Source organism: Ascaphus truei, chromosome 19, assembly GCF_040206685.1.
Source record: "Ascaphus truei isolate aAscTru1 chromosome 19, aAscTru1.hap1, whole genome shotgun sequence".
NCBI classification, from domain to species: Eukaryota; Metazoa; Chordata; class Amphibia; order Anura; family Ascaphidae; genus Ascaphus; species Ascaphus truei.
This window is the reverse complement of record NC_134501.1, coordinates 11,152,197-11,179,940: the sequence shown is the minus strand read 5'-3', so window position 1 is coordinate 11,179,940 and position 27,744 is coordinate 11,152,197. Positions and strand designations below refer to the sequence as shown.

Here is a 27,744-nt window from a genome sequence, read left to right as displayed (position 1 = left end):
TACTTGTTACTTATGACAATGTACAGAGCAGTGCATTGCTTGTCTGTCCAATAATGAAATTGTCCTTGTGTCTGAGGCTAATATACAGACAAGGATAGATTTGTGCTTATTATATCCTAGCTGTTGGGGTAGGTTGTAGTTTGGGACTGTTACAACAAGCATGCACAGCAGCCAAGAGCTGCTTCCCCTAAAACCAGCTCAGAATACCCACCTCCCAAACACACAGATTGGATACAATTGAATGTGTCGGACATGTCACAATGTCTTACAACATGTATGTCTGTCTGATGGCCTCTGTTTTTCTCTGTCTCGGCGTTTAGATGTCTTTCCCTTTTTACTTTTATAGCTCAGTCTTGCTTCTCTCTATACTCCTCCAGCTATGGATCTGTGGATATACTTTGCGCCAGCCTGTTACACCTTTGAATGGGACAGAAGCTGCGCACAGCGCTGCAGAAGCACTTTATAAATCTGTATTATGTACCTACTGAGCGAACACTACGTCTTGTGAGTGATGCATCCCTGGCTTTCTCTAATGAGCTCTGTGTGCGCTTTCTACCAGCCAGTAAAAACCACCCGAAAATGTGCAATGCTGCATGGTAATGTTTATTGTTTCAGAGAGATTGAGAGGTATGTGTACAGGATGACTGTATGGAATTGGGGAGAAAGGCAGGTGCCACTGTCTACATCATCAAGGGGGCTGGACAAATATGACCAAATATGGCAATATAGCTTGCCCCTCATGATGTGGAGCCCCATATAAGGGCATTTACGTCAGCCGTGGGGTGGGGGGGGGGGGGGGGGAAGGAAATACAGCCCTGCATCTTACCAGCGCTGTGGGAACATGGTATTGGTATTCTCTCTCCCATCAAGTGAAAGATTAAAACTATGGTGTCCCATTCAAAACACACCCATGCGTGCAGTAGGACACTCATTTTAAAATGTCCTACAGTGTTCTGCTGCACGCATGCACGGGCGTGCTCACAAATGTCGGGGGAACGCGGCCTCGCAATGCGAGGTGCCCTGCAGCTGAGAACATTTAAAGATGGTGGGGGGGATGGCCGGCGGGGAATAATTGAGAACAAACTGACGATAGTACCATGCTAAACTCAAAAGAGAGTGTACCTGCGTCTTTGTCCGCAGGACAGCTACTGTACTGGTCAGTGGCATTACTTTCACACCTCCACTGACATAGGCTAGGTATTTCGTTTTGGCCTTCCCTAAGGCACATTTCTTAGGGTTGGCGGTGAGCCTTGCCTCTCTCAGGGACCTGAGCGTTTAACCTGTTTAGATGGGCCTACCGGTGTTTACTGTAGATGACAATGTTGTCTATGTAGGCTGCGGCATAAGCCCTAAGAGGTCTTAGCACCTTATCCATGAGTCTCTGGAACGTGGCTGGGGTTCAATCCAGACCAAATGGCGTCATATAGGAGCTCAAAGGGGAGGACCCCATGGAGGCCTTTCCATACTGCAAACAGCAGGACGGAAGACCAACTAGAAGCAGGTTGTAGTAGTCCAGTCGGGATATAATGAGTGCATATATTGCGGAGATGGGAACGACATGATTTGCAGAGGAGTCAAGAATGATGCCCTTATGGAGGGAGTAAAAACAACAACAAAAAATACACTACTTTTACACTTATTTGTTTTAATCAACACACAGTTAATCTTCTGTTCCTCTGTCCCTCTTACAGGTCACTTCCAAGGACGGAGGTAAGAACCACAGCTGCAGGTTAGAAGAGCAGAAACAGTTAGCTAAGTATTAGAGATTAGCAAAACACTCATGCAGGGCTGTGGATGTGACACATTTCGGACATACACAGCTGGCAAAACAATTCACACATAAAATTGATCCAAAAATAAAATGTTGAATATTAAATGTATATCAAATTAATCAACTATAAATCTATAGGAGCTATGTACTTAGTATGACAGAGTCACTGAATGTAGCTGGAGTGTAGTGCAGTATGTGTGCTTTCCAGCATGGAAGCAGTTAACCTCCTCTGGAGAGGCTAGCGGCAGGTGCAGGGAGGGATACGAAATGCAGGTCACTACGAAACGGGCGCGACCAAATGTCCTAGACCGTGTATTGGAATGTAAAAATTAGTTGTAACTACTACGTCATGGGGTCTGACAGTCCAGGGGGCCCAAAACGTAGTACAGTACCTACGCCATAAAGTAATTTTCGTAGTTTTAGTGGAGTTCACGTTCTGCGCCCCACACGGGATCTCACAGGAAGAGGAACAGAAGTGGAGTACTCCTCCTCTTCCATTCCGTCATGAGCGAGGGAGCGATCACGAGATTGCGAGTGCTGGAGAGGCGGTGGCACTCTGCTGCCGAGCAGCACTCAAAGGGCTAAAAAGCTAAAGCTATGCAGTATATCCCGGAAGAAGCCCCGGTTTAGAAGGAAAGCGAAATGCGCATTGGCGGTTTTAAAACTATCCCGGTGATGAGTTTGATGCCGCATTGATCTGAGAATATGATGTTTATCAGGATTTGTAACACTAAAACGCATGATGTAACTGATGGCGCAAAGACTGCGAGATCATACCCACCAACTGTGCCTATTTAGCAGGTATACTATGTGTTTTTGGCTCCTGTAAGACCAGCTTTACCTATTATACAGAACATTTTCTGTGTGTGGGGTAAGCTGCATGGGTTATGGGACGTCCATAGGAATTGCTTAGAAGTACCTCTGTCCAGCACGTGTAGAGGCACCTATTTTACACCCACAAAATATTGGAGAGTCTATAAGAATGCAAGTTTGGAGCCGAGGAGAGGTGAGGCTTTTCCCTTGCAGATCGGCAAAGTTCGGTGTGCATCCGCAAGGAGCTGGGGAGAGGCGGAGTTCTGCCTGGACGACCAGATCGAGAGAGAAATTACATCCACAGGATTCTACTACTGTGATCCTAATGTGCAAATGGAGGTGAGAAGTATCTCTACCTTATCAACAGAGTAAAAAGGATGATGTGTGCAGGAGTTTGCACTACCCGGAGATGATCAGAGGCATGTGTCTGTCTTGATGACCAGCATGTTTGAGAGGAAAAGGAAACAAAAGTCCAATACTAAAGATGCATAGCGTTTATTAAATGAGTGAGACTGCATTCGTCTTGTGAAGTACATAGCTATACGTTACATAGTAGATGAGGTTGAAAAAAGACCTGCATTCATCCAGTTCAACCTGTGCTACATTTAGACGACAGATACTCTATCCTATATTTGTACTTACAGTACAATCCAATCCAGTGTCATATCATCCAATGATATCTCATAAGGGGAAAAATAAATTCATTCCGGTCTCTAAATAACGACAATCGGATTACTCCCTGGATCAACATCCTTCCCATGTTTACTTATTTGGTATATTCCTGGATACCTTTCCTTTCTAAAAAGATGTCACACCTACGTAGGAGAATTAAATATAGATACCCTGATATCGTTTATGGGAGAGGTCAATAGACAACCCAAGAGTATTGAAATTAGTATAATAAAAACCTACGAGGTGACAATAAAGGGCTGAGAATAAGGAATAGTTTTAATAGTTTTATGAAGTAATACAAGCTCAATCTGGGTATGTTCTTTGTAAATCCCCCTGGGATCAGTGTGGAGGAGGGGTATTTATGAACTCTGTTTTTTGTATATAGAGTTAACTATTTACTTTTTATGTCTTTATGGTGTAATTTTCTAGCAATGGGGTTATTACTTGCAATCCTGTAAGGTGACGTCACAGTTGGTATATGTAGTAACTGTATGTGTAAGAAAACTTTATATATGATAATATATGATTTATCATAACGTATGATAATGGGAGATATTCTCGATTAACCCTTCGGGGCCCGATGATGTACTGACTACATCATGCCCAAAAAGGTTTGCTTTTCCTGGTCGGATCGTGTCATGTCGTGCCATGCAGCGCAGAACACGACCTGCCCAGTAGTGAAACGGTTGAATTTAAAGGGTTTACATTTTATATTTTGATAATCATTCGCAGTTTTTGTCCTGGATTTCTTTGAGTGCCCGTGATACCGATGCGTTTTCTGCTTTTTTTTGTCTTTTTCTAGGAACTCATTTTTGTTTTCGGCCTCACATCCCTTCACAACTATTTACCTGTACGATGTCCCAAAACTGCGGAAGGTGTTTCTGCAATGAAGAGAACATAACAAAGATTAGAGAATCCTCAGGGTAGGATGTCCCGGTGAGTGAGAGCAGAGAGAGAGAGAGAGAGACGGGGGGCAGAGTGGGAAAGAGAGGGAGAGTAGGGGAAAGAGAGGAGAGTGGAGAGTGGGTGGGGACGGGAGCGGAGAGAGGGGAGGGGGGAGGGAGAAGAGGGGAGGGAGAAGAAAGTAGAGAGAGAGATGGGGGACAGTGGGAGAGAGGGAGTGAAAGAGCGAGTGCAGAGCAGAGAGAGAGAGAAGACAGAGGAGGGGGAAGGGAGGAGAGAGGCGTATAGGGGGCAGAATGAGAAAGAGGGGGAAGTGAGAGAGAGGGGTCTGAAAGAAGAGAGGGGTGAGCGGAGAAAGGGGGGGGGAAGAGTGGGAGGGAAGGGGATGAGAGGGAGTGGGGATTGGGGGGGGGTGAGAGAGGAAGAGAGGGAGGTGTGAGAGATGGGGGGCAGAATGTGGGAGAGGGAGATAGAGAGAAGAGGGTGGAAGGGCAGAGAGTGGCAGTAGAGAGAGGTGGGAAGAAGGTGGAGTAGGTGGAGAGGACGGGAGGATGTGGGGAGGAGATAGATGGGGAGAGGGGGGCAGAAGAGAGAGAGCTGGGGCAGAGTAAGGCAGAGTTTATACTACATGTGCGACCGCGCGCACTCCTGCAGCCCCAGCGATCTGTGCACTTGGCTGCAGGAGATTGGGGAGGCGATGGGAGACGTGGCGGGGCGTGGTGAACGCGTCACGGACTTGTCACGAAGCTGATTCACCCTCATTGGCTGAACCAGGTCACGTGACACTGATATCCTGCGGCAGTCGCCTGAGAAGACAACATTTATTGTCTTCTCAAAACGCTGCCGCATCACCGCGCTATGTCGCCGGCAGGCGTGCAGGCACTTGGCTAACTACTATAGCCAAGTACTGCATTGTGCCTGACGTGCGCACACACGCAAGCGCGCGTACTTAGCGACGCCGGCAGCATAATCTCGGCCTAGGAATTGAGAAAGGGCAGACAAGAAGGGGTAGGAGAAGGGGGAGAGGATGGGGATAGGGGAGAGTGGAGGGAGGCACACACAGAGAGAGAGAGTGGCGGGGGAAAGAGAATGGGCGGGGAAAGAGAGAGAGGGAGACAGTGGGGGAGACAGAGAGAGAGTGGCTGGGGAGAGAGCGTGGCAGGAGGGAGAGAGTGGTGAGAGAGGGAGGAAGGAGAGGGAGGGGGAGAGAAGGAGGTAGAGAGGGGGGCAGGTGGGAAAAAGTGGGGAGAGGAGAGGGGGAGAGAGGTGGGAAAAGTTAAGAGGAAAGTGAGGTGGAGAGGGAGGAGAGAGTGGAGAGGGAGGGATGGGGAAGTGAGAGAGGATAGAGGGAGTGGGGAATGGAGAGAGGATGGAGATAGTGGGGAAGGGAGGGAGGATGGAGAGAGTAGGGAGGCGGGGTGAGGAAAATGGGAAAGAGAAAGTGGAAGGGGGGCGGAGAGGGATGGGGGGGTGGAGAGAGAGATGGGAGGGGAGGAAGGGGAAAGCTGTCAGCAGCCCTGGGTTGAATACTCACAGTGTTTCCAAAGGCATTGGTTTCTGTCCGTATTGGTCAAGTGATGGGTTTTGCTGCAGACAGTACTAAAAAAACAGGGGTTTATGTATCAAGGCAAAAGTGATGCAATTCTGGAGCAAAAAGCTTCACCAAACGTATCAAATTAAAAAAATCCCTTTGAAAGCATAAAAAAAAAAGTTTTCTTTGTTAGTTTGGATTCAATTACCGGTACCCTGCCCCGTGATTGCACTGCCCCTGATATCTGATTACCCTGCCCCGTGATTGCACTGCCACTGATATCTGATTACCCTGCCCCGTGATTGCACTGCCCCGTGATTGCACTGCCCCGTGATTGCACTGCCACTGATATCTGATTACCCTGCCCCGTGATTGCACTGCCACTGATATCTGATGCAGTATTTTACACTAATTATGCCACTTTAGAAGGGGAGGATTTTTGGGGGCAAATAAAAGGCACAGAGAGATGCAGATGTGATACATCTCATTATAATGTGTGCCCCTATACATCTCCCCAACTCTTCCTACTGACTCTCCCCATGGAGCAAGCTGGGGGCAGAGAGGGCAAAATCGCCTTGATAAATAGCGGTCTATGTATCAACGCAAAAGTGGAGCAATTTTGGGGCAATTGTTTTTTTTTTCAAAAGATGTATCAAAGAAAAAAATCCTATTGATTTCAATGGGCCTTCTTTGCTACATACGGTGCAGATATTTTGCCCAGAGAGGTCAAGCTCCACGGACCAAAATCAGTGAGATTTGGACGTTCTGCAAGAAAAAATGGTGGTCAATGGAAAAGGTCTGACGTCTAATAATAATCCAGTAATATGTAACATGTGACGTAACATGCAGCTTGTTCTTACCCTCCATGAACCGGTTACATCGGGCGACAGGGAGCGCACTGCATACCCGCTGTATCCTAAAACTGCAGACATAGGAGTGTTAGACTCCTCTCTCTATTCAAGCACATTTCCCCGCAGTGTTTCTATTGAATCCGCCGGCTCGAGTGAAGCTGCACGCTTCTTTCAGCCTCCAAGTAACCCCAGCCAAGGGAATCCTCTCACAGCTGATCGGCGATCACGTGATGACGTAAGCTCTAAGCGTTTCATCAGCTGATGCGCTGACTTTATCCCCTGAACCCCTGATGAAGTCAGTGCATCAGCTGGTGCAACGCGTAGGGCTTACATATAATAGCTTTTATATATATATCTGTAGGACTCAGGCCCCCACCTCAGTGACAGATCTTATGGAAGTAGGGGCATCATTAACGGTGCATTGACCTGCTGCTCACTATGGGGGTTATTCATTAAACTGTCATCATTCTGATTGGGGTACTATCAAAACTCCTATCGACTTCAAAAAATAGTCCCCAGTATCTTGGAAGTGGACAAACATGGTTTAATTCCCAGATGGATTGTTTTTCAAAGTCTCTTGGCTGTCAAACCGGAAGGAAATATTCTGCTGTTTTAGGGATTTCACTTGGGCCTCTCACCATTTTTATGGGCATCCCTCAGCTGAAACTCCCCAGAGGACGAGATGCATTTAGACCAGTCATCAGCCGCCCGAGTGTAGCTGGGCCATTCCTCCCGGGTAATGCCAGGGGGCAGTGGTGCCATGGTACCCATGCCGTCCCGGTGTGTGATCTGCCGTCCGGTGTCTGTGATTTCCTGAGACAGACGTAGTTAGAATAATGTGTGTGTACATATTATAATCGATACTGTACATATGCCCCCAGGTTTTTAGGGCAGTTTGGAAGAGTTTAGTCAATTTAACAGCTATGGGTTTAATACCATTCTGGGTATTTGTAGAACAACTTTTTTTTTATACCGCAAATCCCAGAATTCCAAGGGGATACAAGTTTAAAGGTGCCATACCACGAAGTCTGCGAGAGAACAATATGTTGTAGAGAATGTAACCATAGAATTGGCTACCCTAAACAAATCTAACCATGCTAGTAACAAAAATGTAACTGCTTTCATTTATTTTTTTAGAAATAAAATACATAATATATACATAAAAGTGTTTGTCAATCAAATGTTTTCTCTACCATTAGCTAACCCTGCCAAGGGGAACAGGAAATAAGGGGGGGTTGCCTGTTAAAACACTAGCTGAACACATGGCAACATCAGACAAAAGGGAACAGCTGAGAAAAGCGAACTGCAGCCAAGTCTCAGATCTCCACGTTTACATACGTAATAACTTAACATTTTTTTTTCTCCAAAATGTCAGATTTGGATAAAAAGGCATCCATCACCCAGAATGTAACCCCTTAAACATGTATCAGGTATGAGTACTTTGGGTCTAAGAGGGATTTCCCCTTTAAAAAACAGTCCTGAAAAACTCGATCGGTAGGAAGAGGTAAACTAACCCCTTAGGGTACTATATTGCCAACAATGCAGCAAAACTCTTCAGGGGTAAGGTTGCGCTTATAGTGTCGTTGCCGGCGACAACGAGGCGACGGTGACGTCACGCTGCGGTCGCTGGAAAAATCAAATTGACTTCCAGCATTTACGACCAAGCTGTCGCTCTGTTTCTACTATAAGAGCACGCAACGGTGGCAATACATTTGTTTTGCAGCGGCGCCGTCACTATAAGTGCAGCCTAAGGCACTTGTGGAAACAACAAATATGAAAGCGTAAGACTCATCTGATGTGTGGATCAAGTTCAAGGTTATACTCACAAGAGACGGGAGGCGACAGTTTGTAACTCCGAGTAAAATGGATCTAGAGTGGTCGAAGTTCTCTGCAAGAGACAGATCCCAGAACAAGAGGCGAGGGTCAGCCTCTATCACCAACGACGAACCCAGAAAAGTGAAAGAGTACAATCCACGGAAACCAGAAAGAGGTAGCACCCCATTCAAACTAATTCCAGGAAGAGAAAAAGGTAGGAGCCCACATAATAATCCAAAAGAGATGCTGTATCAACCCATAAACTAAATACAAAGAAAGAGCCCAGTCACAAAAAAATGCAGAGAAAGTGGGAGTAACCCCATCTAACCAAGAGATGGTGCGCCCCCAATTAATTCTAGAGAGGGAATAACCTGCCCCCCACACAACTAAATCCAGAGAAAGGAGGGATGGAGCATGCCCCCAATTAAATTCAGAAACAGAGAAAGTAGCTGCTCACACAATAATCCAAGAAATAAATCAATTCATAAACTAAACGCAGCGAAAGAGGAGAACCTCCCCCCAAGCTACAGAGGGAGCACCTCCTCTCCAAACTAAATCCTGATATAGAGAGCACCCCCTATCCCCCATATCAAACCCAGAGAGAAAGGGGGACTCCTCCCTCAATTAAATCCAAAGACAGAGGAAAGAGGAAGCCCCTCCTAAGCTAAATACAGAGAGAAAGGGGCGACATCAAAAGTATATGAGGGTGAAGCAGCAACCACAATTAATTTTAAGGCGAGAGTAGTCCCTCGACTAATTCCAGACAGAGAAAGGCCCTGCGGATCCCTGCAGTAACTGTCATTGTCTTGAATGAGCCTCCAAACTACACCCAACAATAAAGCAGTCCCCCAAGTTTCTACGTCAGCCTCTCACCATGGGTGCAGGGGGTGCTAGTCCTTGAGTGCTCATCACTCAGCTTGTGGTCCATAGTGTCCATTTCCATTTTGCGCAGGGTGGGTAGCAAGGGGTGATACATGGTGTGTTTCACCCCTGCCAACTTGTGCCATGGATCCCTCGAGGCTGGGAAACACCAGCGCCCGTCTGGGAGGTAACCAGACCAGTCCTGAGCCAGCGCCATTCTCCGTCACGGCAAGAAACCTGGATGGGGCAGCACAGCTGATATTAGGTGTCCCTAGCATGAAAGAGGTTAACCTGTGCCTTGGGATCTCTTCTAGTAAAAAAAAGGGGGTTGAGCAGTGCTCTGCCTGGAGGTGAGTGAACAATAATCTGCAGGTCTCTAGTAGGGCAGGGATAATGCAATGGTCTGCAGGAGATGGTCAAGCATTGCACTCAGGTTGGTAATGGCCACCCAAGGAAATTCTTGGAGGGTGCTCAATTTAGGTGGACCCTCAAAGTAATGTCTAGTCTAGTCCCCAAGTATGTCCAGAAGCCTCCTGAGATCTTGGGTAGACTAGGGAGATTGGCTGGATCTACCATAGCAGACAGTGTGTGAATGTGTGGCTGTATGGAGAGAGTCAGTCTTCTCTGTATCAGTGTATATATGTATGAGTGTAGGAACCTATACATGTGTATGTATGAGTGTAGGAACCTATATATGAGTGTGTGTATGTATGTGTGTAGGAACCTATATATGAGTGTGTGTGTGCGTGTGTATGTTATATATGAGTGTATGTACCTATGTATGAGTGTGTATAGGGTTAGGGTTATGAGTGCATGCATGCATGGGTGCAATTTCTATTATTATGTTGCCCCATAATTGGCTCCTACAGCCTCTCTCCACCTGTGTCCATTGATACCCCAGCCTGACATTAATTGCACTGGAATGCCCTTTGAAAGTCTCCAGCAGAGAGGCCTTAAGCACGTTGTTCTGACCTAGAATGGTCTAGTTTCTATACCTGCTAATTGTACAGAAGTAAAAGGCTTAAGTGAAACTCAGCAGGCCTTTAAAGACCAAGTCTATGGCATCATACTGTATGTCTGCCTTCCAGGGGCGCCATGCAGCATATGTCTCAGTGCCAGGGAATGCACAAGTGTACTCACCTCTTGCTGGTCTCATTCTGTCCTTGTTTGGGTACTGTCTGTGTTCATGACAACCAAAGTAACCAGGCAGCCATGTTGCTAGGGGACAGAAGCATTACACTGAACTCCTGAGAATGTCTGTGTTTATTGGTTATCCTGGTCTGTTGTACAACTTTGTAGATAGGTGATCATCATGTAGTATATCGGTACTGTACTAAGCTTATTCTTGTCCCTAACCAAGTGTCCGGTAAATTAGGGGTTACAGCTGCTGCCTACCCCTTTCCTGCCAGGGTAACCAGCAAAGGGGCTCAGTCACATTAAAAAGGATGGTGGTTTTCACGTATGAATGATTAAAATTAATGTTGTTTTGTTAAGAAAATGACAAGAATTGCTGGTAATTGTTATTATAAATAAAAAGGGAATTCTGCCAAATGAGCGAGATTTAGGAGGTTTATGAATCAAGGCAAAACTGGTATAATAAAATATAAATGTAGAACAAGTTTATAAAAATATAAATGTAATGAATTGCAGTATTGAGGCTCATGACAGTCCAAGCTTCCAGTCTGCAGTATATAAGCATGTGTGGGTCTGTGTATACCTGTACGTGTGTGCAAATCTGTATATATCATTGTATTGCTGTGTACCTGTGTGTATACGAGTATGTTAACCTTTACAGTGCCGGGGATCTGGCGTCACTGGTCTCCGGCACTCCCGGTCCTGTGATCGCTCTAGGAAGTGTCACATGGCCGCAACTGGGGCCCAGATCGCCCGTATCGATCAGGCTGGCACGCGGTCCGATTGGTCAGCCCGATCACCCCCAGAAAATAAACAAGTGGAACCTCAGAAGGGCCTCAGGCGTGCCAGGGCCGGGATGGATGACGGAAGTGGAGTCTGACACAGACGTTACTCACAGTAGATTTAGTTTTATTTAAGAGTTTATAAACTCACACGCCATCATTCTTCCGTGCCAGCATTCTCCGCGTATGCGCCCGGTCTTCTTATCTCCGGTAACTTTTCTGGAACAGTCTCTTCTTTGCTCTCATTTTCCCGGGCCTGTGTGTGTGCACCGTCCCGTATGTGGGCTGAGCCGGTAGGGGTCTTTGGCAAGGCCATTTGTACAGATAATGTTTACTGCCGAGTTTGCTCTTTCATCTCTTTGGAAAGAACTTAAATGGGTATTTGGCAATTCTTGCTAAGACCAGAGAAAAATGCACCTTTAGCCCCTTCACTGTCCGGGGTTAAGGCAATCTTTTCAGCATGGACCATAAACCCCCAAATCTCATTGGTTTCTGTCCTTGGAGGTTGACATCCGTTAAGTGTCAGAAATGGGCATTGTGGCCCATATCCACTGAACGGTGCTAAGCTTTAGTATGAATGGAAGTGAGGAAGTGCTGAAGCTTAGCACCCTTTTGCGTCAATGGGCCTATGACGTGTAGATGATGCCAAGACTGAAGTGACAATGTATGTATGTATGTATATGCAGTGGTCGACAAATCACCAAAAAATCTACTCGCCGAACAAAAAAATCTACTCGCCACCTAGTACCGCACATGTGCTGCTTGGGCCAATAGGAGCTCGCCACGATGTTAAATCCACTCGCCCGGGGCGTGCAAATGTATAGGTTTGTTGAACACTGTTATATGTATGTATGTATGTATATATGAATATATGTCTTTATTTATATAGCACCATGAATGTACATAGCGCTTCACACGTGACATAATAATGTAAATAACAAAGAATACAAATAACACATAATGGGTATATGCGCTTCAGACATAAAACCTCTGTGCCTTAGGCCGCGCCTATAGTGCCGTCGATGGTGACACGACGGGTGACGTCACCACAGGCGAAAGTTATATTTCGCTGGGCGGCGGCGTCACGGGTTTCTGGCCATTTCATTGGTTCAAGGGCTGTCACATGAGGCGACAGCCCTTGAAAAATCAAATTTTGCCGGCTACCAGTTCGCGACGTCGCCCGAAAACAAATGCATTGCCGCCGCCGCGTGCGCTTGTAGTAAGCGCGACGGCGACAATGTGACGTCGCGCTTACTACAAGCGCACGCGGCGGCAATGCATTTGTTTTCGGGCGACGTCGTGTCGCCGGGACTATAAGCACGGCCTTAGAGATCAGCATCAGACACTGTGTTGACGTAAGAGAAAACTGGACTGAGTCGTACATAACGCATTGGCTTTGTAATGTCGCTCGGAACGTAAAGGGTTAAGACAGGCAGCTATTAGGGCCACTGGGAGATCCAGTTATCCTGCGTGTCAGTTAACGGGATCAACCTGTAATCTGTCGTCTCAGCGCTGGGCAGATTAAGTCAAGGACACCGGGGCTCCTTCTGCTCTCCCTGGATGTCGGAGCGGGTCCTGGGTCTCCGCTACAGGTACACACCTGGCAAAGCCCTGCGGCACAGGGGCAACAACAAGCAGGTAAAGAGGTAGAGGGGGGTAAAAGAGACAGTGGGAAGCAAGGCATGGGAGTGTGGTGCAGGAGAAAGCTGCATTATAGGGAGTGTGAGGGCAGTAACAGGGCATAGGGTGAGGGTATGAGGGTTACAGGGTTACAGGGTGAGTGCAGTGGTACAAGTGTCTGGAGTAGTATGGGTAAAGCAATACTTTTAATAGGAAACCTTAGCAGCCATATAAGCATTTCAGCAGTATATAGGCATTTGTGGCTCGTGTGTGTGTGTGTGTGTGTGTGTGTGTGTGTGTGTGTATATATATACACAAAACTAGTGCAAAAAATAAAAAATAAACCCCCATCACTAGATTTATTGAAGAAAATTACCCCATTGGGGCATTTTTGACTTTGATAAATCTGGTGTAATACTTCTGCGCGGGTTTTGCAGCTGTGAAACGTTAGTAAAAACAAACAAACCTGTGCCTTCTGTGTGTGTTAGTATGTTGTGTGTGCATCAGTGTCTGGATGTGCATCAGTGTCTGGATGTGCATCAGTGTCTGGAGGTGCATCAGTGTCTGGAGGTGCATCAGTGTCTGGAGGTGCATCAGTGTCTGGAGGTGCATCAGTGTCTGGATGTGCATCAGTGTCTGGATGTGCATCAGTGTCTGGATGTGCATCAGTGTCTGGAGGTGCATCAGTGTCTGGAGGTGCATCAGTGTCTGGATGTGCATCAGTGTCTGGATGTGCATCAGTGTATGTTTTGTGTATTTTGAGCAGTTGAGTTAAAGAGTTTCAGGTGTTGGCATTAGTGGTCAGCAGCTGCACACGGCCTGAGGACACCAGTCGCCCTTTTTGCAAACAGAGGTGCCAGCAATGCACTGAGCAACGCGTCTGTACCTGTAAGAAGGGATTGCTAACGATTTCTCCTGTTGTAGCTTTTTCTGTACATAGCACAGATCTTTAACACATGTTATCTGATGGCCGGGATCTCCCTTAATGAAGCACAGTACCACTGCTTTTTGTATGGCCCTTTTGACAGCTAAATGTGTGGGGCGAGACAGAATATAGAAGGGGACAGAAGTGAGAGGAGATGCAGAAAGTGTATGAGGGAGCACAGGGAGTGTGAACGCAATTTTGGTGCAAAATTAGGCATTTTCACCCTGCCCCTATGTATCAAAGCATTCTGCTCCAATTTTGTTCCATCTGCCTCTGGCTTGCACCTTGGGGAGAGTCAGTAGGAGGAGTTGGGGGAGTTACATGGTGCACAGATTATAATGAGATGTATCACATTCTGCGTCTCTGCCCCAGCTTGCACCTTGGGGAGAGTCAGTAGGAGGAGTTGGGGGGGAGTTACATTGTGCACAGATTATAATGAGATGTATCACATTCTGCGTCTCTGCCCCAGCTTGCACCTTGGGGAGAGTCAGTAGGAGGAGTTGGGGGAGTTACATGATGCACAGATTATAATGAGATGTATCACATTCTGTGTCTCTGCCCCAGCTTGCACCTTGGGGAGAGTCAGTAGGAGGAGTTGGGAGGAGTTACATGGTGCACAGATTATAATGAGATGTATCACATTCTGTGTCTCTGCCCCAGCTTGCACCTTGGGGAGAGTCAGTAGGAGGAGTTGGGAGGAGTTACATGGTGCACAGATTATAATGAGATGTATCGCATTCTGCGTCTCTGCCCCAGCATGCACCTTGGGGAGAGTCAGTAGGAGGAGTTGGGGGGAGTTACATGGTGCACAGAATATAATGAGATGTATCACATTCTGCGTCTCTCTGTGCCACTCTTTTTTGCCTTGCCCTTATACTGCATCAGATAAGTAACTGTTCTCACATATGCCGCAGCAAAAAATGGAGCAATGCGTTTAAACACACTTTTCTCCGCGTGGATACATAAACCACTGGCCAGAATGGTACAGGTAGGCACTGAGCATGTAACTGATGTAAGAGATACAGGGATGTATGCATCTGGTATCCTGTTTAAAAGGCTACATAGAAACCTTCAGCTGAATTTCCAGTCCATTAAATAACCAGCACTGGCTGCACATATGCACTTGCTATGAAGTGGTGACCTGTTCTGTCTCTATCAGGACCCACAATGTTCGGCTGGATTGAGAAGGTCGTTCCTCAGCCCCCCGAAACACCAAAGAAAACATCCCCCGATGCCCAAGAGGGAAGCACAGGGCCGTTACCGGTCAGTAAGACCGCACCGGAGAAAGGGGATGAGGTGAGGACAAGGCATGACCTGGGTTACATGCTGCTTTTGGGGTCTCTGGTAAGAAAATGGTTACGATCATTACATGTCCTGGACAAGGAAGGGATTAACCCTTCTGCTTCTGGAGGAAGGCAGCAATGGCTTATAGGCCACTATATTTCAGCCAGTGATGGGGTTTTGTGACACTTTACTGGTTTCAGGACAGAGAGAGGTTGAGTGAAGGGAGGTTGGGAGGTCACTGGCCTAGCAGGAGTTGAGTGCGATCCGTCAGGTCTCGCTACACGGGAACGTGTTCAGAAATGCTCTGCGGGTTTCCAGCAAGGAAAGGGTTCCGAGATGTTCTGCACATCTACACCGGCCATCGTGTGGTTCCTACACAGGCCATCGTGTGGTTCCAACACAGGCCATCATATGGTTCCTACACAGGTCATCGTGTGATTCCTACACCGGCCATCGTGTGGTCACTACACAGGCCATCGTGTGGTTCCTACACAGGCCATCATATGGTTCCTACACAGGCCATCATATGGTTCCTACACAGGACATCGTGTGATTCCTACACCGGCCATCGTGTGGTTCCTACACAGGCCATCATATGGTTCCTACACAGGCCATCATATGGTTCCTACACAGGCCATCGTGTGGTTCCTACACAGGCCATCGTGTGGTTCCTACACAGGCCATCATATGGTTCCTACACAGGCCATCGTGTGGTTCCTACACAGGCCATCGTTTGGTTCCTACACAGGCCATCATGTGGTCCCTACACAGGCCATCGTGTGGTTCCTACACAGGCCATCATATGGTTCCTACACAGGCCATCGTGTGGTTCCTACACAGGCCATCGTGTGGTCACTGCACAGGTCATTGTGTGGTTCCTGCACAGGTCATTGTGTGGTTCCTACACAGGCCATCATATGGTTCCTATACAGGCCATAGTGTGGTTCCTACACAGGCCATCATATGGTTCCTACACAGGTCATTGTGTGGTTCCTGCACAGGTCATTGTGTGGTTCCTACACAGGCCATAGTGTGGTTCCTACACAGGCCATCGTGTGGTTCCTACACAGGCCATCGTGTGGTTCCTACACAGGCCATAGTGTGGTTCCTACACAGGCCATCGTGTGGTTACTGCACAGGCCATCATATGGTTCCTACACAGGCCATCGTGTGGTCACTGCACAGGCCATCGTGTGGTTCCTACACAGGCCATCGTGTGGTTCCAACACAGGCCATCGTGTGGTCACTGCACAGGCCATCGTGTGGTTCCTACACAGGCCATCGTGTGGTTCCAACACAGGTCATCGTGTGGTTCCTACACAGGCCATCGTGTGGTTCCTACACAGGCCATCATATGGTTCCTACACAGGCCATCATATGGTTCCTACACAGGCCATCGTGTGGTTCCTACACAAGCCATCGTGTGGTCACTGCACAGGCCATCGTGTGGTTCCAACACAGGCCATCGTGTGGTTCCAACACAGGCCATCGTGTGGTTCCTACACAGGCCATCGTGTGGTTCCTACACAAGCCATCGTGTGGTTCCTACACAGGCCATCGTGTGGTCCCTACACAGGCCATCGTGTGGTTCCTACACAGGCCATCGTGTGGTCACTGCACAGGCCATCGTGTGGTTCCTACACAGGCCATCGTGTGGTCACTGCACAGGCCATCGTGTGGTTCCTACACAGGCCATCATGTGGTTCCTACAGAGGCCATCGTGTGGTCACTGCACAGGCCACTGTGTGGTCCCTACACAAGCCATCGTGTGGTTCCTACACAGGCCATCGTGTGGTCACTGCACAGGCCATCGTGTGGTCCCTACACAGGCCATCGTGTGGTTCCTACACAGGCCATCGTGTGGTTCCTACACAGGCCATCGTGTGGTTCCTACACAGGCCATCGTGTGGTCACTGCACAGGCCATCGTGTGGTTCCTACACAGGCCATCGTGTGGTCACTACACAGGCCATCGTGTGGTTCCTACACAAGCCATCGTGTGGTTCCTACACAGGCCATCGTGTGGTTCCTGCACAGGCCATCGTGTGGACCTTACACAGGCCATCGTGTGGTTCCTACACAGGCCATCGTGTGGTCACTGCACAGGCCATCGTGTGGTTCCTACAAAGGCCACTGTGTGGTTCCTACACAGGCCATCATGTGGTCCCTACACAGGCCATCGTGTGGACCCTGCACAGGCCATCGTGTGGTCCCTACACAGGCCATCGTGTGGTCCCTACACAGGCCATCGTGTGGTCCCTACACAGGCCATCATGTGGTTCCTACACAGGCCATCATGTGGTCCCTACACAGGCCATCGTGTGGACCCTGCACAGGCCATCGTGTGGTCCCTACACAGGCCATCGTGTGGTCCCTACACAGGCCATCATGTGGTTCCTACACAGGCCATCATGTGGTCCCTAAACAGGCCATCGTGTGGTCACTACACCGGCCATCATGTGGTCCCTACACAGGCCATCATGTGGTCCCTACACAGGCCATCGTGTGGTCACTACACAGGCCATCGTGTGGTTTCTACACAGACCATCGTGTGGTTCCTACACAGGCCATCGTGTGGTTCCTAAACAGGCCATCGTGTGGTCACTGCACAGGCCATCATGTGGTCCCTACACAGGCCATCATGTGGTTCCTACACAGGCCATCATGTGGTCCCTAAACAGGCCATCGTGTGGTCACTACACCGGCCATCATGTGGTCCCTACACAGGCCATCATGTGGTCCCTACACAGGCCATCGTGTGGTCACTACACAGGCCATCGTGTGGTTTCTACACAGACCATCGTGTGGTTCCTACACAGGCCATCGTGTGGTTCCTAAACAGGCCATCGTGTGGTCACTACACAGGCCATCATGTGGTCCCTACACAAGCCATCGTGTGGTTCCTACACAGGCCATCGTGTGGTCCCTACACAGGCCATCGTGTGGTTCCTACACAGGCCATCGTGTGGACCTTACACAGGCCATCGTGTGATCACTACACAGGCCATCGTGTGGACCTTACACAGGCCATCGTGTGGTCCCTACACAGGCCATCGTGTGGTCCCTAAACAGGCCATCGTGTGGACCTTACACAGGCCATCATGTGGTCCCTACACAAGCCATCGTGTGGACCTTACACAGGCCATCATGTGGTCCCTACACAGGCCATCGTGTGGTCCCTAAACAGGCCATCGTGTGGTCACTACACCGGCCATCATGTGGTCCCTACACAGGCCATCATGTGGTCCCTACACAGGCCATCGTGTGGTCACTACACAGGCCATCGTGTGGTCACTACACAGGCCATCATGTGGTCCCTACACAGGCAATCGTGTGGTTCCTAAACAGGCCATCGTGTGGTCACTGCACAGGCCATCGTGTGGACCTTACACAGGCCATCGTGTGATCACTACACAGGCCATCATGTGGTCCCTACACAGGCCATCGTGTGGTTCCTACACAGGCCATCGTGTGGTCCCTACACAGGCCATCGTGTGGACCTTACACAGGCCATCGTGTGATCACTACACAGGCCATCATGTGGTCCCTACACAGGCCATCGTGTGGTCCCTACACAGGCCATCATGTGGTCCCTACACAGGCCATCATGTGGTCCCTACACAGGCCATCGTGTGATCACTACACAGGCCATCATGTGGTCCCTACACAGGCCATCATGTGGTCCCTATACAGGCCATCATGTGGTCCCTACACAGGCCATCATGTGGTCCCTACACAGGCCATCGTGTGATCACTACACAGGTCATCGTGTGGTTCCTACACAGGCCATCGTGTGGTCACTACACAGGCCATCGTGTGGTTCCTACACAGGCCATCGTGTGGTCACTGCACAGGCCATCGTGTGGTTCCTACACAGGCCATCGTGTGGTTCCTACACAGGCCATCGTGTGGACCTTACACAGGCCATCGTGTGGTTCCTGCACAGGCCATCGTGTGGTTTCTACACAGGCCATCGTGTGGTCACTGCACAGGCCACTGTGTGGTCCCTACACAGGCCATCGTGTGGTTCCTACACAGGCCATCGTGTGGTTCCTACACAGGCCATCGTGTGGTTCCTACACAGGCCATCGTGTGGTCACTGCACAGGCCATCGTGTGGTTCCTACACAGGCCATCGTGTGGTCACTACACAGGCCATCGTGTGGTTCCTACACAAGCCATCGTGTGGTTCCTACACAGGCCATCGTGTGGTTCCTGCACAGGCCATCGTGTGGACCTTACACAGGCCATCGTGTGGTTCCTACACAGGCCATCGTGTGGTCACTGCACAGGCCATCGTGTGGTCCCTAAACAGGCCATCGTGTGGTCACTACACCGGCCATCATGTGGTCCCTACACAGGCCATCATGTGGTCCCTACACAGGCCATCGTGTGGTCACTACACAGGCCATCGTGTGGTCACTACACAGGCCATCATGTGGTCCCTACACAGGCAATCGTGTGGTTCCTAAACAGGCCATCGTGTGGTCACTGCACAGGCCATCGTGTGGTCACTACACAGGCCATCATGTGGTCCCTACACAGGCCATCGTGTGGTCCCTACACAGGCCATCATGTGGTCCCTACACAGGCCATCATGTGGTCCCTACACAGGCCATCGTGTGGACCTTACACAGGCCATCGTGTGATCACTACACAGGCCATCATGTGGTCCCTACACAGGCCATCGTGTGGTCCCTACACAGGCCATCATGTGGTCCCTACACAGGCCATCATGTGGTCCCTACACAGGCCATCGTGTGATCACTACACAGGCCATCATGTGGTCCCTACACAGGCCATCATGTGGTCCCTACACAGGTCATCGTGTGGTTCCTACACAGGCCATCGTGTGGTCACTGCACAGGCCATCATGTGGTCCCTAAACAGGCCATCGTGTGATTCCTACACAGGCCATCATGTGGTCCCTAAACAGGCCATCGTGTGATTCCTACACAGGCCATCGTGTGGTCACTGCACAGGCCATCGTGTGGTCACTGCACAGGCCATCATGTGGTCCCTACACAGGCCATCATGTGGTCCCTACACAGGCCATCATGTGGTCCCTACACAGGCCATCGTGTGATCACTACACAGGCCATCATGTGGTCCCTACACAGGCCATCATGTGGTCCCTACACAGGTCATCGTGTGGTTCCTACACAGGCCATCGTGTGGTCACTGCACAGGCCATCGTGTGGTTTCTACACAGGCCATCGTGTGGTCACTGCACAGGCCATCGTGTGGTTCCTACACAGGCCATCGTGTGGTTCCTACACAGGCCATCGTGTGGTCCCTACACAGGCCATCGTGTGGTCCCTACACAGGCCATCATGTGGTCCCTAAACAGGCCATCGTGTGATTCCTACACAGGCCATCGTGTGGTTCCTACACAGGCCATCGTGTGGTCACTGCACAGGCCATCGTGTGGTCACTGCACAGGCCATCGTGTGGTCACTGCACAGGCCATCATGTGGTTCCTACACAGGCCATCATGTGGTTCCTACACAGGCCATCGTGTGGTCCCTACACAGGCCATCGTGTGGTCACTCCACAGGCCATCGTGTGGTTCCTACACAGGCCATCGTGTGGTCACTGCACAGGCCATCGTGTGGTTCCTACACAGGCCATCGTGTGGTCACTGCACAGGCCATCGTGTGGTCACTGCACAGGCCATCGTGTACATGTCCAGTATTACCTCTCATTTTGTACTGGGCAGTGTCCAAATACCGGACAGTCTGGTTCAATACTGGACACCTGGCAACCCTACCAGGGCCACGGCGGAGGGCAGTTGAGGCTCCGGGGGTGGAAGCTGGGCCTGAGTCTTCCGGCTTAGTGCACAGAGAGGAACGCAGGACGTGATCTGCACTACAGGGAAATGGAGGACTCATCTACCACTCAAAAGGTTCATTTAGATATTGGGCTCCAATTTTAGGAATAAGATACAATTTAAAAAACACGCTAGAGAGGTGAAAATAGAAATCCTTTTAGTAAAATATTGTGCCGAAACCTGTAACACTTATTCCCATTTTATTTCAGAAGGTAACCTGTTTGGGGAAAGAATCCGGCAGCACTACAGGTAACTAACGTAACGCTTTCACTGCCAGAGGGGCCTGCGATGCATTGCTCTGCATGTTATTATACTGCGCTGCAGCGCGTTGCAGGCGCCCGCTGGCAGCGAAAGCGGTAATACTCGCTGAAAAGCTCTGCAAAAAAAACATTGGCAAGGAAGGGGTTAAGTGTGGCTCTGCAGGGCTGTTGTAGCGAAGGGGTTAAGGGATGCTCTGTGGAGCTACAGCAGGGAGGGGGTTGAGTGTTACGCTGTAGGGCTGTGTGGTAAGGAAGGGGTTAAACCGTTAAGGGATGCTCTGTGGAGCTACAGCAGGGAGGGGGTTGAGTGTTACGCTGTAGGGCTGTGTGGTAAGGAAGGGGTTAAACCGTTAAGGGATGCTCTGTGGAGCTATAGCAGGGAGGGGGATAATTGATGCTCTGTGGCAGAGAGGAGGTTAAGTGAGGCTCTGCAGCAGGGAAAGGGTTAAGTGAAGCTCCTTAAAGTCACTGCTGAGAGGGGGGCTGACTTGATATGCTCTCTCTTTCCAGCTGAATCCAAGATTCAAGAAACAGCCCAGGAATCTGAGAAAAGGTGCGTATAACAGGGGGCACATGGGGGGTGTATAACGGGGCACGTGGGGGGATTTATAACAGCGGGCACGTGGGGGGAATGTATAACAGGGGGCACGTGGGGGGAATGTATAACAGGGGGCACATGGGGGGGACGTATAACAGGGGGCACATGGGGGGAATGTATAACAGGGGGCACATGGGGGGGACGTATAACAGGGGGCACATGGGGGGGGGGGCGTATAACAGGGGCACATGGGGGGGACGTATAACAGGGGGCACATGGGGGGGACGTATAACAGGGGGCACATGGGGGGGACGTATAACAGGGGGAACATGGGGGGAATGTATAACAGGGGGCACATGGGAGGATATATAACGGGGCACATGGGGGGATGTATAACAGGGGGCACATGGGGGGTGTATAACGGGGCACATGGGGGGGGATGTATAACAGGGGGCACATGGGGGGGATGTATAACAGAGGGCACATGGGGGGATGTATAACAAGGGGCACATGGGGGGATGTATAACAAGGGGCACATGGGGGGATGTATAACAGGGGGAACATGGGGGGCAGTATAACAGCGGGCACATGGGGGGAATGTATAACGGGGGACATGGGGATGTATATAAATAAAGACACCCATCCATACCTGTAGGAAGAAATAGGTGTAAACGGCAGCATCCGATTCATCAAAGAAAATTAAATCCATACTTTCAATTGCTTGGTATTCACTGATAAATCGGATGGTATTGTTTCTGTTTCAGTTTGGAAGATGGGAGACTGCTCAATAACTCCCACAGTCTCTCTTTATTTGCTCCTTCTCTTCTGCTCTTTTTTTTTAAAACTGATGAATCTCTTATTCTGTCTCCCCCCTATCTGTGTCATGTGTCTCCCCCCTATCTGTGTCCTGTGTCTTCCCCCCTATCTGTGTCCTGTGTCTCCCCCCTATCTGTGTCCTGTGTCTTCCCCCCTACCTGTGTCCTGTGTCTTCCCCCCTACCTGTGTCCTGTGTCTCCCCCATCTGTGTCCTGTGTCTCCCCCCTATCTGTGTCCTGTGTCTCCCCCCTATCTGTGTCCTGTGTCTTTATCTGTGTCCTGTGTCTCCCCCCTATCTGTGTCCTGTGTCTTTCCCCTATCTGTGTCCTGTGTCTTCCCCCCTATCTGTGTCCTGTGTCTTCCCCCCTATCTGTGTCCTGTGTCTTCCCCCCTATCTGTGTCCTGTGTCTTCCCCCCTATCTGTGTCCTGTGTCTTCCCCCCTATCTGTGTCCTGTGTCTTCCCCCCTATCTGTGTCCTGTGTCTTCCCCCCTATCTGTGTCCTGTGTCTTCCCCCCTATCTGTGTCCTGTGTCTTCCCCCCTACCTGTGTCCTGTGTCTTCCCCCCTACCTGTGTCCTGTGTCTTCAACCCTACCTGTGTCCTGTGTCTTTCCCCTATCTGTGTCCTGTGTCTTCCCCCTATCTGTGTCCTGTGTCTTCCCCCTATCTGTGTCCTGTGTCTTTCCCCTATCTGTGTCCTGTGTCTTCCCCCTATCTGTGTCCTGTGTCTTCCCCCTATCTGTGTCCTGTCTTCCCCCTATCTGTGTCCTGTGTCTTCCCCCTATCTGTGTCCTGTGTCTTCCCCCTATCTGTGTCCTGTGTCTTTCCCCTATCTGTGTCCTGTGTCTTTCCCCTATCTGTGTCCTGTGTCTTCCCCCCTATCTGTGTCCTGTGTCTTCCCCCTACCTGTGTCCTGTGTCTTCCCCCTACCTGTGTCCTGTGTCTTTCCCCTATCTGTGTCCTGTGTCTTCCCCCCTATCTGTGTCCTGTGTCTCCCCCCTATCTGTGTCCTGTGTCTCCCCCCTATCTGTGTCCTGTGTCTCCCCCCTATCTGTGTCCTGTGTCTCCCCCTATCTGTGTCCTGTGTCTCCCCCCTATCTGTCCTGTGTCTTTCCTGGCTTGCTTTTAATCCTCTTGCAGTGTTGGAGGAGGAGTGCTCAGCTGGCTGGCACAGGGCTTGGGTAGAGTTGTTCCTCAGCCTGTTGAGAGCCCCACCCTGCCCCGGGCAACCACCACCACTGAGGCCGTTGTAGAGCAGGTACAGAGACCCACCTTAGAGATGGCTTATCCACTCCTGTTTTGTGCTGTGCTCAATAACATATCCGTAGATAAAGGGTAAGATTGCATAGTGGCAAAACTTTTGCAGTCTAGAACTGCACCACACCTGCTCTTGGTGGTGGAGTTGTGAGTGTGTTGACTTTGTGTGTGCAATGCGGTTATTAGCGGTATTATCAATGTGTGTTGGTGGAGTTGTGAATGTGTTGGAGAGGTTGTTACTGAAGTTATGAATGGTATGGACTTGTGAATGTGTTGGTTGAGTTGTGAGTGTGTTGTGTGTTTGAGAGATTGTTACTATAGTTGTGAATGGAATGGAGTTGTGAATGTGTTGGTGAGTTTGTTGGTGGAGTTGTGTGTGTTAGCATTGTGTGTTGGAGAGATTGTTGGTGGAGTTGTGAGCGTGGTGGCATTGTGTGTTGGAGAGATTTTCGGAGGAGTTGTGAATGTTGGCATTGTGTTGGAGAGGTTGTTACTAGAATTATGGATGGTATGGAGTTGTGAATGTGTTGGCGAGATTGCTGGATGAGTTGTGAATGTGTTGGCATTGTGTGTTGGAGAGATTGCTGGAGGAGTTGTGAGTGTGTTGGCATTGTGTGTTGGAGAGTGCTGGAGGTGTTGGCATTGTGTGTTGAGAGATTGCTGGAGGAGTTGTGATTGTGTTGGCATTGTGTGTTGGAGAGATTGCTGGAGGAGTTGTGAGTGTGTTGGCATTGTGTGTTGGAGAGATTGCTGGAGGAGTTGTGAGTGTGTTGGCGAGATATATTTAACACTTGTTCTCCTTGTTGCTTTGCAGAAGGAAGTGAGTGGAGCGGGTAAGGATATAACATCTGTTGTGTGTGCGAGTCTGTTTAACCCTTTCAGTGATTCTCATTGGTATGGTGGCAGTCATATCATACGCCATCAGTCAGATTTAGGGGGTTCTGGACAAAATGGATTATTTTTTTAAATATAAAAGTATGAATTTTTATACGTTGGTCTCCACTTACTATAAGGCCACATCTGGCTACAAAAACAGAGTTGAAATATCTATGCTGGTGGAGAGTACTGTCTTTTGAAGATCCTGCTCCTTATAGACAGACGCCTAGTACAGGGGCAGCCCCACCTAGTGTGAAATGTCAGGGACATGTTTAACCCCTTCTGTGCACTATTGACATTGTACGTCAATAAAAGTGCCACCCCAGTGGCCCTTATGACGTACAGCGTACATCATTGACCCTTCCTATTTTTTTTAGGGCCTGTAGGCTGTCACCCTGCCCCCTCCCTCTCACATCTGGCCCGACTGCAGGACCTTAAGTAGCATCACGTGATCACTCAGAAAAGCGGCCACGTGATGTGGAGGTCTGGAGCCACGCAGGCCGCTTTTCAGTCTTTTTTTTTCAACAAAAAGGTTTTTATTGGGACATGGTACAGGGCAAACACTGTCTAGCAACCCATTATCATACATGAGTGATCACGTTCCCATTTTCCTTTTTAACTCCATACTGTACAAATGATAACGTACCGGGGAAACAAACGATGGACAGACGAGACAAACAAGACGAACATAGGGGAGGGGGAGGGTTGGGGGGGAGGGGGGGAGGCCAGCCGAGCCGCTTTTCAGGCTTGTGGACTCATTCAAGATTTGGCTACCGGTTCTCATTTGTGATTTGGAAGACAATGGAAAGGTGCAGTGACGATGTCTAAAAGCAAAATACCATTTAGTGGGACGGAACCTGTGACTTAAGTCATGTGATCTACAACCTAAAACTTATCAGGAAAACATAAATTACCTCAACATGGAGGAGAGAAGGGAGAAGAGGGGTGTGATTAATTAAATACAGATGTAGCAGGTGTTACTATACACATTGGCACGTTCTAGCGGGTGCATTGGTCGCATTAACTCTGCTCCTTTTCTGAGTGGCCAATGGCATTACAATGGTGGCTGCTTCTGCGTTGTGTGTGTCCCGCTGGAAAGCGCCAGCGCGAGAAATAACGGCTGCTGCATCTGTATATAAAGGGTGTCAGCACGGTACAGGAGGGAGGCATATTCCAGAGAAGGAGAAAGGCTAGAACAAGAGCTTACAGGCTCTGAGGAGACGTGCGGACATTCTGCATCATGAAACGGGGGTTGGATTCATGGAATAAAAATCCGAAGGTCCTCTTTACGTCAAATGCCTTGTCCGCTCGACGCATTATCCAACGTCGGAGAACCGCTTATCACCGCCGCGGGTTACATGGTCCGTTATGCGACGGCGGTTTGCGGGACACATTGCGTCGGATAAGCGAGGAACGCCTGCACACAATAATGAAAAAATAGGAACACATGTAGAACTTTACAATTATACAATGACAGAACTCGAAGGGTTGCGTACTCGTCAGCACGCTGGCTCCAAACTTGACAGACGAATCCGATACGTGACAGAGAAGCGGCGACGTCGGTATTTCTCAATGTATGCTTCAGCACACACTTGGAAAAGTAGCTGAAACTGTACCAGATTTATTTAGACGAGCATCTGGACATGCAACGTTTCAGGCTACAGGTGCGGCAGCTTCTCTTTCCCGTATTGGATTCACGGAATAGCCCGGCGCCCGAAACAGAGCTGCTTGGGATAGACAAGGCTATACTACATATCAAAGAAACCACGGTCCAAATAGGGTCTGCCGATTTTACCGCACATAGAAAAATGGGCACACTAGGTAGGCCAAGTGGTTCTTATCTGCCGTCAAATTCTATGGTTAGCTGGCCGCCCTAGTGAGTGTGCGCCTGAAATGGTAAGGCTAAGATTATACTGGCTGTGCGACGGAGCGCAGAGCCTCGCGCACGCCTGCACGTGAACTTGGCTGCAGGAGATTGGGGAGGCATGGCGGACGCGTCATGAAGCGGGTTCGCCCTCATTGCCTGAACCGCTCACGTGACGCGGACATCACGCGGCCGCGCTTGAAAAGACTACCCTTGTGTCTCTTCACATCGCGGTCACGCCATCGCGCTCCGTCGTGCGCTCACTAGAAGCGGCCTCACAGGCATTAGGCAATTTGTGCTTGTCGCACGCGCGCTAGCACAATCGCGTTGAGAATAAGCTCAGCCTAAGTCTTTGCCCCAGATTCATCAAGATCCGTTATGATTTGCACCCAAATGAGTGTTAACTCCTGTCCAAGTCAACCCTGAGAAGATCAAAGAGGGGCCGCGGGATTACCCCTTTCTCCCAGAGCAGGGAGAAAGCAGGGTGGGTGCCAGGGGGCTGGGCAGTTTCCTTCATCCTGATTGGCTGCTGCTGGGTAATCCAGGAGGTGTAAGGAGCCTAGGTGGTGAGGCCAAGCAAAGGAGGAAGCAGCATGGGCAGGAGAGAGGCGAGGCTGTGCATCTCTGTCCTGGGTGTATTTGTTCTGTCCTGTTTTGTGTGTGTGTGTTTTCTGTGACTGTCCTGTGTCTTCTGTCACTCTGTCCTTTGTAGTCTTGTCACTGACTGTCTCTGTCCTGTGTCTTCTGTCTCTGACTGTCCTCTTGTGGGGGTGCCTCAGCAACTGAGCACTTTAATTAGGGGGCTGCCTTGAGAGAACAAAGGTTGGGAACCACTGCAATAGGCATAAACACTTGTTCTGGTATGTTAACCTGTAATGGAGATGTATGAATAACCTCTTTGTATTAATATTTATCTATACATTTTCATCCATGTGCCTGTGTGTATTTCTTCATTCCCAAAACTATTTTGTTTCCCTATTAGTGGAAAAGAGGACAGAGAATGGGCCCACGGACCAAACGGAGAGGTGAAGACACAGTTACACACACTCTCCATTCTCTACATCTCTTTCACACTCTACCCCCGTTTCCTTCTCTTCTGGCTTTCTCTTTCTTTCGTCCCATATCTGTCTTATTCTCTCTGTGTCTTCTGTGATGATACCTCACCGCCTGTAATCATCACTTTTTGTCTCTGGCACAGTGCTTCCCTGGGGGTCCTCTCTTGGTTGTCCCAGGGGTTGGAGAAGGTTGTCCCTCAGCCAGCCTGGAGCCACAGGTCGGGTGCTAGCGGAGGATCTGATGCTGGCGCGGTGAGTGAGGGTATTTGGAAGTGAATCTGACAGTGG

General features: G+C 49.5%; 2 protein-coding genes across 3 annotated transcripts in view; one reads left to right on the top strand and one right to left on the bottom strand.

The window, feature by feature from the left end:
• Nucleotides 1-1,625: 1,625 nt before the first annotated feature.
• SPMIP8 (sperm microtubule inner protein 8) lies at nucleotides 1,626-22,437 on the bottom strand. 2 transcript variants are annotated; one of them, XM_075576540.1, is made up of 8 exons: nucleotides 22,238-22,437; nucleotides 9,230-9,454; nucleotides 8,368-8,429; nucleotides 7,180-7,354; nucleotides 6,551-6,612; nucleotides 5,694-5,758; nucleotides 4,105-4,137; nucleotides 1,626-1,723 (listed from the first exon to the last, which is right to left on the bottom strand). In XM_075576540.1, the coding sequence occupies exons 2-8, from the start codon at nucleotides 9,432-9,434 to the stop codon at nucleotides 1,693-1,695; spliced, it is 633 nt and encodes a 210-aa protein (XP_075432655.1). In that variant the 5' UTR covers nucleotides 9,435-9,454; nucleotides 22,238-22,437; the 3' UTR covers nucleotides 1,626-1,692. The 2 variants fall into 2 exon arrangements, with proteins under 2 accessions (XP_075432655.1, XP_075432654.1); XM_075576539.1 differs by lacking the exon at nucleotides 22,238-22,437 and adding an exon at nucleotides 10,358-10,653.
• CNGB1 (cyclic nucleotide gated channel subunit beta 1) overlaps nucleotides 12,616-27,744 on the top strand; it is a 90,899-nt gene continuing 75,770 nt past the window's right edge. Inside the window, exons 1-8 of the mRNA XM_075576538.1 lie at nucleotides 12,616-12,771; nucleotides 14,838-14,974; nucleotides 21,000-21,039; nucleotides 21,561-21,603; nucleotides 23,545-23,662; nucleotides 24,476-24,494; nucleotides 27,384-27,426; nucleotides 27,600-27,708. Coding sequence (XP_075432653.1) covers nucleotides 14,846-14,974; nucleotides 21,000-21,039; nucleotides 21,561-21,603; nucleotides 23,545-23,662; nucleotides 24,476-24,494; nucleotides 27,384-27,426; nucleotides 27,600-27,708 — 501 coding nt within the window. The 5' untranslated portion in view covers nucleotides 12,616-12,771; nucleotides 14,838-14,845. The remainder of the gene's footprint in view (nucleotides 12,772-14,837; nucleotides 14,975-20,999; nucleotides 21,040-21,560; nucleotides 21,604-23,544; nucleotides 23,663-24,475; nucleotides 24,495-27,383; nucleotides 27,427-27,599; nucleotides 27,709-27,744) is intronic.

Coding starts and splice junctions, on each gene's coding strand:
- SPMIP8 (XM_075576540.1), bottom strand. CDS start 9,434: ATGGCGCTGGCTCAGGACTGGTCTGGTTACCTCCCAGACGGGCGCTGG. Junction 5,759..6,550: donor ATGTAACCGGTTCATGGAGG/GTAAGAACAAGC, acceptor CTGTTTTTTTAG/TACTGTCTGCAGCAAAACCC. Junction 1,724..4,104: donor AGTTTTGGGACATCGTACAG/GTAAATAGTTGT, acceptor TCTAACCTGCAG/CTGTGGTTCTTACCTCCGTC.